General features: G+C 46.8%; 1 protein-coding gene across 1 annotated transcript in view; it reads right to left on the bottom strand.

The window, feature by feature from the left end:
* Positions 1-3,398: 3,398 nt before the first annotated feature.
* Positions 3,399-16,842, bottom strand: part of spata20 (spermatogenesis associated 20) — a 40,213-nt gene continuing 26,769 nt past the window's right edge. The window contains exon 16 of the mRNA XM_080021761.1: positions 3,399-4,909. Within this exon, the coding sequence (XP_079877887.1) occupies positions 4,721-4,909 (189 nt within the window). The 3' untranslated portion in view covers positions 3,399-4,720. The remainder of the gene's footprint in view (positions 4,910-16,842) is intronic.

Below are 16,842 nucleotides of genomic sequence, written 5' to 3'. Positions count from 1 at the left end.
TGTTAAGCACATTGTGTTGCCCTGGTATGAAATGCACTTTATAAATAAAGTGGGACTTGACTTGACATCTCAAAGGGACTAGTCATGGCCGCTGCAATAAGATACGTCACAGCCAGGTGCACGTAAAAACCAACTTCAACCATGGCTTTTACTGGTCCATATAGGTTGCTATCTATATCTTCTCCTAAATCTCTTGAATGTGTGTGTTGTTGTTTTATCTAACCTCTGATAAGTCTTCACTATTCTGTTGGCAGTGTCTGTCGGTTACCTCCAATGCTCCACTGTTGACCCAGAGGCATCTGGGCTGGGTGCAGCTGACGGGCTCACGGATGGAGTGCATGAATCGTGTTCTTAAACTCACGGCTCATCCAAAAATTGTCAAAAGAGAGAGAGAGTTGGCGAAAAATGGAGGAAAGACAATGCGGAGGGAATACAATGCATGGAGAAAGGGCATTGAAGACAGAGGGCCAGAGAGTGAGACGTGGAGTCTGGGCAGCTCTGCTGAACAAAACACCATGTTAGATCAGTTTAAGCTGGTTGGTTGTACTGTTGCCAGTAGGATTTGCCCCCTCTCGCACTGACCTTCTCTTTTGAGGAGCGATGAATAAAAATGGACAGATCTGCCCAACACACACACACACATACACACCACTGAGCTGATCACTCATGCCTCTGGGATAGAACTTTGCCTCGTGAAATACGCTTTATAAATAAAGTGTGACTTGACTTGACTTGACCTCTATGGATTTCAATGGGAAAAGGGGGGGATTTGCATCTGGCATTCTGGGGGGAAGAGCACAATTCCACAGCAACTTGTTTCTCAAGGGCCCTCCCAGGCGGTATCTACTGGTCGGAGAGTAACGTGGAAGACGGGGGATTCCTCAGGTTCAAGGTTCAAGGTTCAAGGTTCACGTGTCACGCGCGCGCGCTCCTCTACTACGCTGAGCGAGGCATCAGCCGAGGAGTTTTTCCCACTGTCTGAGAGCGAGGACGAGGGTAAACCCTGCTGTCAAAAATAAAGAAAGAAAAAACGTTTCTAATGGAATTCTGCAACTTACCGTGTCACCCACCCGACACGAAGGATTTTATAGATTGCCAGTTTAAAGCCTGGAGCAGTTTGGGAAGATTACGGACTTGCGGACTCCCAAGACTGTTGTCTATTTCTCGATGGTTGTCTTACAGAGAGGCAACCACCGTGTGTGTTTGGTGTGTGTGTGTGTGTGTTTGAGAGAGAGTAATTACTTGGGAACTGGACTGGGTTGATGAGTAGGGGTATTGATTTTTCCCGTTTGGAGTTTGGGGGGCTTATCAGAGCAAGCCCGGCGGTAACCCCAGCCCCAACCGCCCTCCACCCCCCCCATGCTCTGATTGACACACACATGCACACACGCCAGCCCGTGCACGCACGCCTCAAGCCGGGTGATAAAATAACTCTTGACATATCGTTTACCTTGCCAAAATGCGCGCGCACACACACACAAAAAGGAATGCACGTATGACGAGACGCGGGACACGTTCTTTGTTGCTGAGAACTTAAACTTTGCTCGAAGACTTAAACTAGAGCAGAAAATCTGTTTCAGAATAAGCGTAATGGAGAAAGGTGACAGAAATCCCAGAGTTGGGAGAAAAGAAGAGCACAGAGCTTTATTTTTTGGCAGGGGTGGGGGTGGGGGGTTGTTTTCTCTCTCCTCTTCAAAAAACGTTAAATGTTCAGCCTTTTTCTACCTCTGAAAGTGGCGCTGTCGCTCCTCTCACCCCCTGTGGCCTCATTATCACACAGTCGGGACGAGACAGAGGAGCTTCATCTCAAAGCCGGTTAACAAACCCAAATAAACACAGGAAGAAATGCGCAGGCCACGACTGTGTTCCCGCGCCCGGAAGAGCAGATTTCTGCAAACTAAATTCCGACACTTGAACGTGCCATCGAAGCTCTATCGTTTAACAGCACTCTGCAGATGTGCAGACACACACAACAGGAGAAAATCTTCTCCATCGCTCTCTGGCATGGAGATCATAGTTTTCGTAATTACCAGGGCAACAGGCTGGCCGGGGCGATCCCCTCATCTCAGCGCTAATTAAAATTTAGCTGGTGCAGCTCATCTGAGCAATTAGCGCAGCACAATATAGCGGGTGGAGGGGGGCGGAGGAGGGTTAAGACTGGAGGCACGGGGGAGTGTGCATGCGTGTTTGTGTGCGTCAGGGGGGGTGGGGGCATCCAGCAGAAATGGGGAGGTTTAAGAGAAAAGACAGTGAGGAGAAACGTGAGCGAGGTGGGGAGAGAGCGAGAGCAAGACCTGGTGAAAGCTGATAGGGCGAGACAGCATAAGCGACAGAGGCATTTTGAGGACACGTATGTAAAAGAGGAGAAGAAGTTGGAGAAAGCGTGACTGTAGCCACTATGACAGCTTGCAAAGTGAGGCCGAGAGAGGAAACGACGAGAGCAAACCGGATACAACCCCGCCCCCCACCTCCATCATCTTCCCTCTCGCTTACTTTCCATTCCCTCCACTCCTCCACAGAAGCGCATGTCTTAATATGACGGGTTTTCTCTTTATTCTTAGGGTGACGCGAGCAAAGCCGGCCCTAAAAAAAAATAGGGGGGGGGTTCATGGAGGAAGGGAGAGCGTGAGGCGAACAGGTAGTCTTTAAAGTACTGTCCGACAAAGGGTACAATACGAGCAGTTGGAGCATTTATTTTGGTCCAACGTATTTGATAAGGCTCAAGCGCTTCGATTTGTGCGTAAGGATTAACCTCCGGAAGCCAGACGCCATTCGGCTCCCGGAGCCAGACCGCTACGGCGGAGGACGATGCTGACGGTGACGGTTGCGGTTCTTCCGCGGTGCCGACACGATGTGACCTTACGTTTCACGTCCCTTTACCACACCCGTTCTGCCGGCACCGCGCCGAACAGGGGCTGAGGAGATGGGAACAGACAACAGAGAGCGTCTAGGCGGCACCGTGTATTTATAGAAGAGGAGAGAGACGGGCGGACCCTGCTGGAATACAGAGACTCACTGCTGCTGGGGAGGGGGGGGGTTCCTGAAATCACAGACAAGCAGAAAGAAAGAAAGAAAGAAAGAAAGAAAGAAAGAACACGGCAAAAAAAAGTCCCTCCTAACTTATCCCTTTTTAGACCAAAGTAAAATATCTACATATATTTATATATAATTAGTTGTGTGGATATTTGCAGCCGTTTCATCTTGCTTGGAGAAGTCTTATGATTGTTATCTTCTGGTGAAAGCAATTTTCCTTCTGATCAAGGGTCTTGCGTTGCCTTCTTGCAAGCAGTCGTGCTGCGAACGGCCGAAACAGAACGGAGAGGTCGGGAAACGCTTTCTTCCCGGTTTAAAGCGGCGAAACAGCAGACATACGATTTCAAGTGTGAGGTGCGGTGCCTTTTTATTGATTGAAATGAAAACATTGTGCGCATTGTGGTTGTTTTTGGTTATAGGTCTTTTTTTTCCCCCCACGCAAGGATCAAAGATAAAAATAAAGTGACGCCATGTGCAATGCGATGGATGGGGATGGAGAGCGAACGGACAGAAACACAGTGTGTGTGGAGCAGATGGTGCAGGGGGTGCTCATTAGAAGACAGTTCATCTGCTGCGACACACACACACACCTTTTTACAGGAAGTTGCACCAGGATTTCTCACAAATCTCAACGCATGTATGCATTTGGGGACATTTAGTAACTCACTCAAATACCCCACACACACACACACACACACACACACACACACACACACACACACACACACACACACACACACACACACACACACACACACACACACACACACACACACACACACACACACACACACACGCGATCCGTGTGACATGAATGAGACAGGATAAGATTAATTCAGTGCAATTCATCTAGAGTTTTTTTGGTTCCATTTTAGTCAATTCCGCAGTCTGGTCGTGCCCTCTAACTGCTCAAACATTATTCGAGTCAGAGTGACACGCCGCCGGTGTTTACGAGGAAGCATTTAGTGAGCGGGACGTTTTATCCCCAGATGTCAACACCTGAGCTTCAGCTCAGCTCAGCTGGCGGTGTTTCCTGTGACGGCGATGCCGGTCAGAGCGGCCCTAACTGCCCCACAACGGGGCAGTGACCTGGACGCCACTGGCCAGGTGGTGATGGTGTATTGAACATCAAGGGAAAACAAACTGTCTCCTGTTTATTTTTGGTTTGTTTTCTTTTACCCTTTGCCACATAAGCATATATAAATCTCTATATTCTGATGACATTGAGTGAAACTGCACGGATCGATTAAGCGTGATTATGAAATTAATTTGCAGGACCGACTCAAAAACATGTCATTGACATGTTAACAGGCTGCATTGAGTTGTGTCACCGACAGGATGTGGCCTGCGGGGCTGCGGTTTGGAGGACCCGGAGCGCTGCTAATGTTATCGGAACTATAGTCGGTGGCATCGGCAGCAGAGAACACAAGCGGCACTGGATTAATTCTACAGCTTCAAGTAATGGAGGGTCACAGATTGCGAACTCCCTGGCGCTCTCTCGCCGCCGACCCGATGAGATACGTACTCATACCGCCATCGCCCCAGGGGTCACGCATCACAGGCAGGCGTAGAACACTAGGGGGCGTACTAATAAACGCCATATTAACTAGCAGTGCGGAGAGGATTTGTGTTTTCATTGTGCGATTAGCTGGCTGGGTGGGTGGAGGGGGCGGGCCGGGGGTGGGGGTCACTCCGTGTGGCCGTTCAGCAGCAGCTTGCGCAGCTCCTGGGGGTCGGCGACGGGCAGCGCGCACGTGAAGTCCTGGCAGATGTGCGCGGTGGCGCCGGCGCCGCCCTGCTGGGCCGCCAGGGCGGAGAGCAGCGGCAGGCGCTGGGACAGGAAGCCCTCGGCGTCGCCGTCCACCAGCATCAGGACCTGGTTGGAGGGAGGAGAGATGTTTAGGGAGGACACCATGACGACAGAACCACAGGGTGCATGCAACACACACACACACACACACACACACACACACACACACACACACACACACACACACACACACACACACACACACACACACACACACACACACACACACACACACACACACACACACACACAAAGCATGGGAACAGAAAAACATTTTTGGCCGAGTGGGAATGACTGACTGACTGACTGACTGAATGAATAAATATGTCCGCAAAGAGCGAGTCACACAGCAGAGCGTGGACGAAGCGGTGGCCATGTCTGTTTGCCTGTCTGTCCCTCCGTCCACCTGTTCTCACCACGGACATCAGACCAGTGTCTCGGACAAGTGATGGAAAGAAGGATGGAGGAGGGGAAGGGCGGTACGTCTCACGGTGTGAATGCAGCAGAAAGGGGAAAAAAAATAATGCAATACTTAATATTGAGAAAATTTATTTTCGGCAAATAAATGTTTCAATATATCAATTATCCTTGAATAATAAAATATATATAATTGGTTTAGCTTTGTGGATGTCTATGGATGTTTAATAGGCTTTACTGGAAACTCAATTTTTTTTTTTTTTTTTTTTTTTTTTAAACATGGAATACTGAAATAAATTCAAATATTAATTTTATATATTTTTTCATATTTTTTATTTACCTTTAATTAATTTGATAACCTTGCTCCCATTTTACACTTTTTAATGTTTAAAACAAATTTTTGAGAACATCCCCAGCTGCTTTGTTGTCCACATGGTTCATGACCTCATCATGCTGCTTCCCCTACAAATGCTACAGCTGGATCCACACAGTTAGCATTTCATGTCAGCACTGGACAATATTGACAAATTTAAATATTGCAATATTTTGTCAGATACCTTTGATTATTTGCAGATATTTTGGGAATGACAATTGGTGCTTTCATAAAATAATTACACACGATAAATTGCATTACTTTACAGTAATGCAGCCTTTCAGAGCAGGAAACGTTTCAAAACATTTTAGATGATAAGTAGGTCTCAAATCATGATATTGATAATATAATGAAATATAGCCGAGCCCGATTTAATATATTCATACATTTAGACTTTTTTCCCCCCCCAGATGAAAAAGGTAAAAAACAATACAAAAACACCTTCAAAGTCACCGTAAACAGTTACATCCACATAAGATAAGCAGAGCCACCGCCGACGTCCTCTCTTGTGTCAATGAGCCTTATGTTCACCTTAGATTAGAAAGCTCAAACGCTTCGCTGAGTCATTCAGATGCTCATCTGCATTTTGGACGCTGAGGCAACTGTCAGCAAAAAAAACCCCAAAAGAACAGCACATCACCGACCGGATATCTGACAGTGGAAGGGCACCGCGTGCGGGCACTTGTGGGTTACGCTTGCCACAAAATCCTCCTCTTAAAGTGACCGGAGGCTGTTCCGTTTTAATGTACTGTTTATAGACCGTCAGGAGTGGAAGGCTCGAAGCTGAGGGAGGAAACTGCTGAACCCTGAGAGATCCGTCCCCACTGTGGGCTTACCACCGGGATAGGGTCTGCAGACTCCAATTTTCTCAGACATCAAATTGCACGCACACGCACACACACACACACACACACACACACACACACACACACACACACACACACACACACACACACACACACACACACACACACACACACACACACAGACCGGCGAGGAACGTGGTTAAAAATGTGGTCAGAGATGCGTGACCATCGCTATGGAGACAGGAGCAGGAGTTCCCTGTCTGACTGCTTTCCCAATGCTCCGACTGGACCCAACCCTCTAAAAAGGTTAAGGTTATGGTTTGACTGTCACCTCGCAGCAACACAAACACACACAAACCTCATGGTAGGATCGGACGTGAAAAGGCAAGTTTGCCATGAGGATGGGAAAATGTGCCTTCAGTCTAAAAATTCAGTCTAAATGTAAGCGCACTTGAATTTCGGAGGGTGTGTGTGTTGTGTGTTCCTGTTGTGTTGCAGGCGACATGGAAAGAGCGATGTGTGATTCTGCCGCTTGTGTTCTGTTGTGTTGCTGGAAGCCGTTACAGACAGCACAGTTGGCTACACACAGGAGCTCAGTCAAAACTCCCACAGGGTTAATCCCTTCATACTCCGGGAACCTCTGAAACGCAGAAATACAACAGCGCACGCACGCACACACACGCACATGCGCACACACACGCACATGCGCACACACAAACAGCACTCCTTCGTTTAATGTCCTTGTACTGACAGCTCCCTCCCACACTCTTCCCTCACTCTGATAACCCCAGCCATGCTAACGCACTTAAGAAGAACACAGTGTACCTGCACTGACACTTCCACACACAGACGAGGTGTTGCCGGGGGGGGGGGGAAGAGATGGACAGATGGAGGGATGGATGGATGAATGAGAAGCAAATTCAAAGTTTAAGCATATGGCAAGAATCCCAGCGAGCCAAAGCCTGGAGAAAAGGAGGCACACATTGCGCACTCTAACACACACACACGGTTTAAAGGCTTTGTCACACCTGAGTAAGAGCTATGGTTGACAATAGAGCTGTGCGCACGCATGAGGTGAGGAGATTTAGTCTGTCTTTACCCAACTAACTGTAACTGCGCGCGCACACACACACACACACACACACACACACACACACACACACACACACACACACACACACACACACACACACACACACACACACACACACACACACACACACACACACACACACACACACACACACAGGGTCCTGCTCAGTCATCGTAACAATACGGGCATCTGGACCATCACCGCGGGACACGTACACACGTGCGCACACGTGCAATCGTTCACAAGAACACACAAACACACACAGACACACAGACGCATGTGATGTGATGTGTGCATGTGATGGAGGGCGGCGGCACGCACAATTATCAGTCATCCGTCGACACCGACTTCACCATCAAATCCACTTATTTTTTCCAAACTCTGGTTTACAGCGGCGAGGGACGCGGGGCGGGGGAAGCGCGCACGTGCAGAACAAGGGAAGGGAAAAATAAAAAGAATTGTCAACGCAGACGGAGTAACGGGACAAAGGAGGAAACAATGGGAGGTGAGAGAAGAGGAGTATGGTCAGAAGGAGAGGTATAAAGGCAGTGGATGTTAAAAAAACAAAAAAAAAACCCTTGTTGGGCACGATCGGCAATATTTTACAGTGTAGGGCGTGTTCAATTTCTATATTTTCCCTCAGGTCCTCCAACAGCCTCTATCCGATCGGGAGAAAGACGCACAATGGTACAACAAGTCCATACGTCTCGGGTTAACGATGCATCTGATGCGACGCTAGTTTAGCGACAGCAGGTTTGGGTCACCCTCTACAGTCAAGGGTATTCTTGTGGGAACACGTCCACCGAACATGTCTTATGGGAAGAAAACATTAATAATGCGAACCACATTTCCAAGTCGCTGTGCGTCCCAAAAAAGGTCGCACAGTCTGTCTGACTGCGGCGAGGCAGCGCTGCGAGCCAGACGTTTCCTATTGACCGATAGGATCCCTGTTCTGGGAGCCCTCATGCTAGTTCCATTAATTTTCTGCAACAGCGGAAAGGAGTACATTATGTACTACGTTACGGCATTAATGAAACGAGTCAGCCTGTAATTACTAAGTTGTCATATGCTTCCCTTCCCAGTATGGTGTGCCACTTGACTGATGGGGCTTGTCCCTGAAGGGGGAGGGGGTACGACACCTTACGCACACCTTAACTCAGATTTGTTGCCACATTACTTATAGCCGTATCTTTTAATTGTCAGTCAATATCTTAGCTTGGTGACAAGCAGGATGACTAATAGCTCATTACCTCGCAACAGTGTTTCCCCTGTAATTGTACGGGCCTGACAGGTTGCCGGGCCGACAGGAACCCCTGCCAGGCAAAGCACTGCAGTGCCCGTGATGTACAATGCGGACAACTCCCAGACCTGGTCGTGGCAAAAAATGGAAGAGACGTGAGTTGAAGCACACATCACTTATTGCAGAGATGGGAGAGCTCCACCCACTCCGGGGGCGCAGGTCCAACCTCCCTGCCCACCTCAGGACCTCCCCGAGGGGACAAAGCTTCATCCATGGGAGGCCCCTCCATTATGGAGCTTCCCTTCCTCCGAGGGGTGAAGCTGAATGCTGTTCTCCAAAACATAGTATCACACGCTATCAAATACACCGAATGAACTTATCGCAGTCTAAATGCAGAACTGATGCTGTTTCAGAACTTGTTTTTGTTTCTGTCAAGGAAAACAGAATTGTTTACAAAGCAAAGCCGATTTGACGGCTGGCTGACAATGTCTCCACCGCGTATCGTTAAAGTCAGTACTTATCCTGTAATTGAAGCGGGATGATACACTGACTGCTAAGTATACAACTAGAGGAAAAAACTATGTTTGAAAACCATGTTTGACTGAAATAGTTATCGTTTGGTTTGCTCTGGGGAACTTTTGTCGGCTTGCCAGGGTCCATCAAATCAGGTTGGCTGTTAGGGAGCTTGTTGCACGTTTCCACATTTATGCTGAGCTTTATCTGCCATTGATCCTCATCAGTGGCCATATGTTCCCGGGACAGGGAAGCTCCCGTGTTACGTGGCGCAGCCCTGACCAGGTAAAAGCCCCGGGGGTGTGTATTTACAGCAGCACACAGGGTATATTTACTACGTCGCCCTACGTCAGCTCGTATACTCTGTATGCTGCTGTACACTGTACTCCTATCAGGTTGATCAGGAGGACATGTTTACTCAACACGCACTGATTTCATGACATCAAAACACCTTTGAGGAGCGTTATACCCACTCATGATAGGACATATATTTGCCTATCATGTCCATGTAATGCTTTTCTGCAGTTTACACGGTTATCCTTGATACTTTTCAATACAAAATATATCACGTGGTCACATTTCATGAAAAAGTCATAGTCCTACAGTAATGATAGTAACACACTTCAATCATTTACTCAATATTTGAATGAAAAACGCAGCCTAAGAAAACACAATAAAAAATTGCACCTTTAAAGGTTATAAAAAATACGCTAGGTAATTTCATTCAATGTATGGTACATTCAAATAAGAAAAATAAAAATAAAAAATGATTTGCCAAGAGGTCATCAAGGTAAAAAACGCTCAGCACTACTATCTTCACATACATGTTGATTACACACTGCCTTTTGACCAAAGCGAACCAATCAACATACAATCCTTCAATCCATGTTTGGGGGGTTTGGGGCTCTTGGTTATACCACCTGTGGGCTTTAGGTATACAGTATACTACAGTGAGATATTCACTTGTGGCAAATGAACTACCATCAGTTAGAAAACCGGTGTTATTCCATCTGCTTGGCTTAAAACAAACTCATACACTGGGAAAAAAATAAAATAAAAAATTGGTCACTTGTTGACCTGTAGGATTGCCGGGTTCAGATTATACAGCGGAAGTAAATAAGGATCCTTCTTTTGATGAACGATGTTAAAATGGAGAAAGAAACAGCAGGCCCTACTTCTGTTGCTATGAAACAGGTCCAAAAAAAAAAAAAAAAAAGTACAAAAAAGCAACATAACATGAGCGCAGCACTCCCAGCTCTTTGCACTCTGACAATAATACCTTGTAATGCGCTTTTAAAAACACTGTTCTTCAATGGCAGTGAAAGCCACTGCTTATTCCACACCTGCCATCTGCACAGTGCCAAGCTTTTTCATAAGAACTGTGTTTGTTTAATCCCTGTTAACCTTTTGTCTCACCAAAAATATTTACTGCTTTGAGAGCTTTTCCTGATGGTCATTTTTCAGCAGCCGGGACCACTCTGGCAAATAACAAAAAAAATGTGATGGCCAGGTGCACAGTGATTTAAGACTCTGTGGGAGAGGTGTTTCATTAGGGTCTCTGTCACACGTAGCATGTCAGTATCTAAATGGGACGAGGAAAGAATTTAGTAAAATGAGGTCAGCATCCTGCCATATTGGGATGAAACCAACCGGCCTTCTCCGGGGAACATTATGTCATCTGTGATGGTTTCATTATTAGTATCATTTTTTATTTAACCACAATGAGCACGGGAAGCGGTCATCCGGGCGCGCGCCCACATGCAAGATGTAAACAATATAACAGTGCTGGAATATCGCAAAAGCGATATGATGCCATAGCATTACAAGACATGCTTCATCTGGGAGAAGGCGTGGGGGCAGAGATGCAAGCACTGTGTAGCAGGAGGGATGGGGGGGAAGCTATAACACCACATACTCTGAGTCAATTTGGGGGCCTTTGTTTGAAGAAATATCCTGCGTCTGAGTAATGTTTGAAGAAATACCTAAGTCTGCCAATACAGGTGAAAATAAACACCGGTCGCACTAACGTTCTACACGGGTGTGTCGTCGGGATAGCAGCGGATACAGGAGTGTCGAGATGAACGAGCCACAGTCGCGGAAGCATCTGCTCAGGTCTGGTTTTATTTACCAGGCCAGGCTGTGGATAAGGACCATAGAGAGGTACAGATAAGAGCACAGCGAGGGGGGTGGGGGTTTCCCCAGCAACACCTTCACGCCAAGCTCAAATCCCCAGGAAAGATGAATGAGAAGTGGATTCAAAGTTGAGGCATATGGCAAGATGCAAGTCCACATCCATCTGTAAGAAACAAACATCCATATTAATTCGTAAGAAGCCGGGAGTTTGTGAAATCCTGAGCAGAATCTGGAGTAGCAGGTGATAATGGAGGGATTGGAGATGGAGAGAAATGGAGAGAGAGAGAGAAGAGCCATCGCACAGCATTAGGGTTGGGTTAAAAGGCAGTTCCCTGTGACGGGATCCATATGGGAGCCGGGCAACTGCTGTCAATCAAACAGGGTTCTGAACTCGGAGCAGTCACTGGGCACAGCAGGTATCTAACGGAGAACAGCAGATTGTCTGTGTGTTACAGGACGAGAGAGAGAGAGAGAGAGAGAGAGAGAGAGAGAGAGAGAGAGAGAGAGAGAGAGAGAGAGACAATAAAGCGGCAGATTGAAGAGAGGGAGGTCAGGGTTCACGGCGGAGGAGTGTGTGAAACCGACAGCGGCGCAGCACGGCCTCCTCAAGCATCGCTAATCCCTCTCTGTGCGCTGTGGCGTGTCATTACCACTAGCCCTCCACCCCCACCCTCGTCCTCCTCGTCCCCCACTCAACCTGGATCTGTTTTGGCTCCTCCGTTCTCAGAGAAGGTCTCCGAATCTCCAGAGATTTACTTTTCCCCACAGACTGATCCCCGTCTTCTTCTTCTCCATGCAGTTAGAACCACAGGGAGGCACAGCGCTGAGACCTCTGGCGCAGAATCATTTTTAACACTACACCTTCCACATTGAATCATTTCAAATCAAAGACATGTATTCTTCCGTCAGCCGTCCGCGTCTGTGGGGGCACATCACTACCTCACTTTCATCACTTTTTTTTGGGACTGTAATGCAGAGGCCTTTCAAGTTCAAGTTCAAGTTCAAGTTCAAGAGGTTATTTGTCACATACATATCTCACTCTCTTTTGAGTGAAAATATTTAAATAAGTCAACAAGATCAAACAAAGCGTCGTGGCACAACTGCACAATTGGGTTGCACTGAAATCCGCAGCCGTGACAGGGAGATAAGTGACATCGTCCCAATAAAGTCACGCACAAGAGTTGAAGAGCGCAAGAAGCCCTCCGCCTCCATCTTACCTCCATCGTGCCGTTTCTCCCTTTAATGTACACTAGCAGTACCTCAAGCTACGGGTTAATAACAGTCCTCTGTTTAATGAAATGCCAGTCCTATACGAATCGCCTTTGTAACGCCAGGTTGTGGTGGTTCCTGCATCTTTCAACTGCTTCCATCTGGCACTGATAACCACCGGTGTTTTGGAAAGCCTGCAGACCTTTCAATTCTATTTCCTAGAAACTCTCTCCCAAACCCCATCACATCCCTGCCGGTTTACTGATGCAGCATGTTGATGGTTTCATTCGGCCAATCCAACGCTCACAGCTATAATACCACGGTTAAGCCGGGCTTGTGCACCTCCCCACCTGTTGCATCCAAAGCGCTAACCAAACCAAACGATAGACCTCTCAAAATAACAACAAAACTGGTTGAGCCATTTTGTCCCCAACGGCTTCAACCAAACTGGATGATTTACGAGGGTTTGCTGCAGTGGTTATCAGACTTTGTTTGTCAGCAAGCTTGCCTCACCGGCCATGAATAATGGCTGAACGACAAGTGACAAAACAAGTCGTAGCGAACTTCATTAATTAAAATAACAAAAAGAACAAGGGCGCCCATGTTGTCATTCTGATTTATGTCAGTCTGCCGGTTGGGCACTTAAAGTTAAACTCATCATAATGAGTTATGATTATGACTCATCAAAATCATTAAATGGATATTTAATGATAATTGTTTTGCGTCTGATTGCAGTTATCGATGTTGCAAAGTAAATAATCCGTGCATCCATCTGGGGGGGGGGGTATCAGTCAAAAGCAAAGGACACACACTTTTTTATGTTTTGTTCAATTAGGAAAATAGGTAACATTCTAGTAAAGTTTAGTAAAGGAGTAAAACATTTATAAAACATATGGGCTCACGCAGCGGGGGGGGTAGAAGCACAACAGAGAGGACGCCAAGCCTCAATAATACACAAGAGTCCCTGTTTTACTTTAATTTTTCTGTACCATTTCCATATATGGTGTTACGTACTACTTTAACTCTCAATTCCATGTAATTGCGGTCAAAACAGTGCGCCTGACCCGCAACACCTCACCAGAGCACTTCCAGCTTTGAAAGCACATCCTGCCGGATGAGAGATTACGGAAGCAGCCCCGAACCTTTCTTCTGGAGGGAGGAGAGCAAAGTAACAGCTGGCTCAGATACTGTACCTGCAGGAGCCCTAGATAACACTACATAACACAACATAATACTACATAACACTACGTTGTGATCTCATGTTTACTTCTCTGTGCTGAAAGCCCCTACGAGTCTTGGAATTACTCGTAATTAGTGTTTCCAGGGATAAAACCCATCTCAAGAGCTCCACGGTCTCTTGCCACAAAGAGCCATTTTGATGCTCTGGCAGCCATGTTTTGTTTTTCGAGGAAAGAAACGAAAATCTAAGGGTGGTTTGTAAAAACAGCCTTTGGAAAAAAAATTTGCTTTTGTGCTTGCCGGCTGTAAATTTGGGTTCTTATGCTATAAATAAAAGCATCAGATTCGGGTAAGTAATCGCACCTGGTGGTGGAATCATTCGACGGATATTGTGAATCTCACCGGGGGTTACATTGTCTTGGTTACAGTGTCGGGTGCAGAGATGTTTCAAAATGAAATGTTTGAGGTAGGTAAATAGAGAAGAATAACACAGCGCTCAGGGGGGCTTTCAGTAAAGACAGATGTATTCTGTTGTGGGGAAACCCAAGCTGGGGAGCAAGACGGGAGAAGAAAGCGATAAATTTTAAAACAAGGGTCTCGGGGGGGGGGGGGGGGTGTATGAAAGAAAGCGGAGGGAAGGATAGATGGCAGGAGGGAGGGAGGTGAGAGAAACCGATTGAAGAAGGAGAGCGAGGGACGGGTAGGACAAGGAGGACACGGGAGAAATAAAAACAGACACAAAGAGGAACGGTGCGAGACGGAGAGCGAGCGTGGACAACGTGAGAGGAACGACTATGAGACGGGGTTCATCTCGGAGCAACCGCCCCCTGCCGCCTCCGCCCGATGTGGCACGTCTTAAAATCAACAGCCCTGACCCGAGTCTAATCAAGCCATATTGCTTTGTAATAGAAGAATTAGGCCCAATTCATGGCAGCAATTACAATCTTTTGACACCCCGCACCACCACCAACACCACTGTCAGAATTCATAATTTACTTTCACGGGTAAAGACGGCATCCGAGTCCCAGGTGTATTCATACAGCACATAGAGTAAATGGACTGAAGCCCTGGACGTGCCGGGGAGCGTGCGTGCAGAAGTCCGTGCACGCCTTTGGGGCTCTGGCAGTTCATTCTAATAGCGGGGGTGGGGGTCGGTGGTAAATCCGGCGGCCTCTTTTGCTCAGGGCCGCCAGACGTGACGCAGAGGACGCTCTGTATTCTTTCGTCAGCTTCCACATTTTCTCTTTCCAGCTCCCTCGTCTGTTCCTTCTCCGGCCCCGCACCTTGTCCCCACCCTCTGAGCTCTTTCCCCGTCTTTACCTTCTCTGTCTATCTTTACCTTTGGTCTCCGGAAATGCGAGTGTAATATGTTTGTTTTTTTTTGCAGGTGAAAAAATAACACCTGGAATTTATGGGCTTAATACAAGGGATTGTTTTGTTGGACATATGTATCCATCGCCGTGGAGATCAATCACAACCGAGCCAACACTACTGGTGGAATGCTGTTCTGTTGCGTCTGTATGCACACACACACACACACACACGCACGCACGCACGCACAAAGACACACACACACACTCCCTGTCTCTTCTATTTACTCTTTGTTTTACAGCTCACTCTCCGCTGTGTCACCAAGGCCTCATAAAGGCTCTTCAGAAGAAAAACTCCAAATCTGTCATTTGGCTGCGACCGAGCAGCCTGTGGACGTTGTCTTCAGGGGTCTTTTTCCCACATAGTACACACACGCACAGAGATGTAATCTCATTCAATTTTGACATAATAAACTCCTATCTGTAATCAAGAATCTCAGATTCTGTCCCATATGAACATTTTTATCTTTTTATTATTTTTTTATGTTTTCCATCTCACATAAATATGCAACCGTCTCCACTTTGGGACTCGAGTTGGATAAAAACCGCCATTTATTCCACCGCCTGTATGTGTGCGTGTCCACTCTTTCCATTTTACTGGTCCCAGTGGGAGCGTTAAGTCTCTTTGGTGGATTGCCTTGATCTCATTTCTTCGGACAGGCCGGTAAGAGCGTTCACACCTCGCTACCTGATGCTCCCTTGCCTTTCCATCACAGCCTTCATTAGCTCGACAGCCCACATCAGGCCAAAGCATAATGACTGTAGCTCAATTTGAGGGCGAGAGAGAGAGAGAGAGAGGCGGAGAAAGCGAGGGAGAGAGCGCCCACGCACTTTAAACAAACACCTGCATTTATTACCTTATTTGTCACGCGCTCTGAACGATCCCCAGGAGAACAGCATGGCGGGAGGAAAACCTGTGCCAGCTTCTGTTGCTGCCTGGGACTGCACATACATAACAAGTGCTAGAGCTGGGCTGTAATTCAATGTTATTTAATTTGACATGGATATATGTCATCATTATTTGCTTTAAAGACATATAATGAGACACAAATATGAGTATTAAAGTGTTAATCCGGAAGATTATTTTGTCTAAAATAATCCCATATTTGATGCTTTATTTAGCTGGCACTTCAAAGAATTTGGGTTATGCGTGTGCTCCTCGATGTGCCGCTTGCATTGTTGGTGGTGGGGTCCACCTTTCCCGACAAGAATGCAAGACTCTGGCATGTGCAGTCGGGGTGAATTTAATAAACCAGCGTGGATAGTTGTGGTCAGTAAACTGTCGTTTACTTCATATGGATGAAGGTTCACAAAAAAGAACAGCACCCTCCGATTAAAAATATCGCCACCATCTCAAGTGACCAAGAAAAAGGAAAACGACCGATCAATCGATCAGAAGGAGGCAAACTTTGGAGAAAAGAAAGTGGCCGTATCAGAGGGAAGACGAGGGGAAACAAGGATGTTTGAAAGCAGGTGATTTAAAGCAGATTTCTTCATGGTTTTGGCACCACTTAATATAGTGGTGTGAAATCACTGTTTGAAAACTGTGCGTCTTCTTATAATCCTTAATTTAACGGTAAAACTGTGTGTCACAATATGAAGATACTATCATTACACAACAATGTCAATAAAAGACAAGAAACCATTCCTTATGCTTCTCCTGTTA

Source organism: Zeus faber, assembly GCF_960531495.2.
Source record: "Zeus faber genome assembly, chromosome: 20".
NCBI classification, from domain to species: Eukaryota; Metazoa; Chordata; class Actinopteri; order Zeiformes; family Zeidae; genus Zeus; species Zeus faber.
This window is presented reverse-complemented; position numbering and strand designations above follow the sequence as displayed.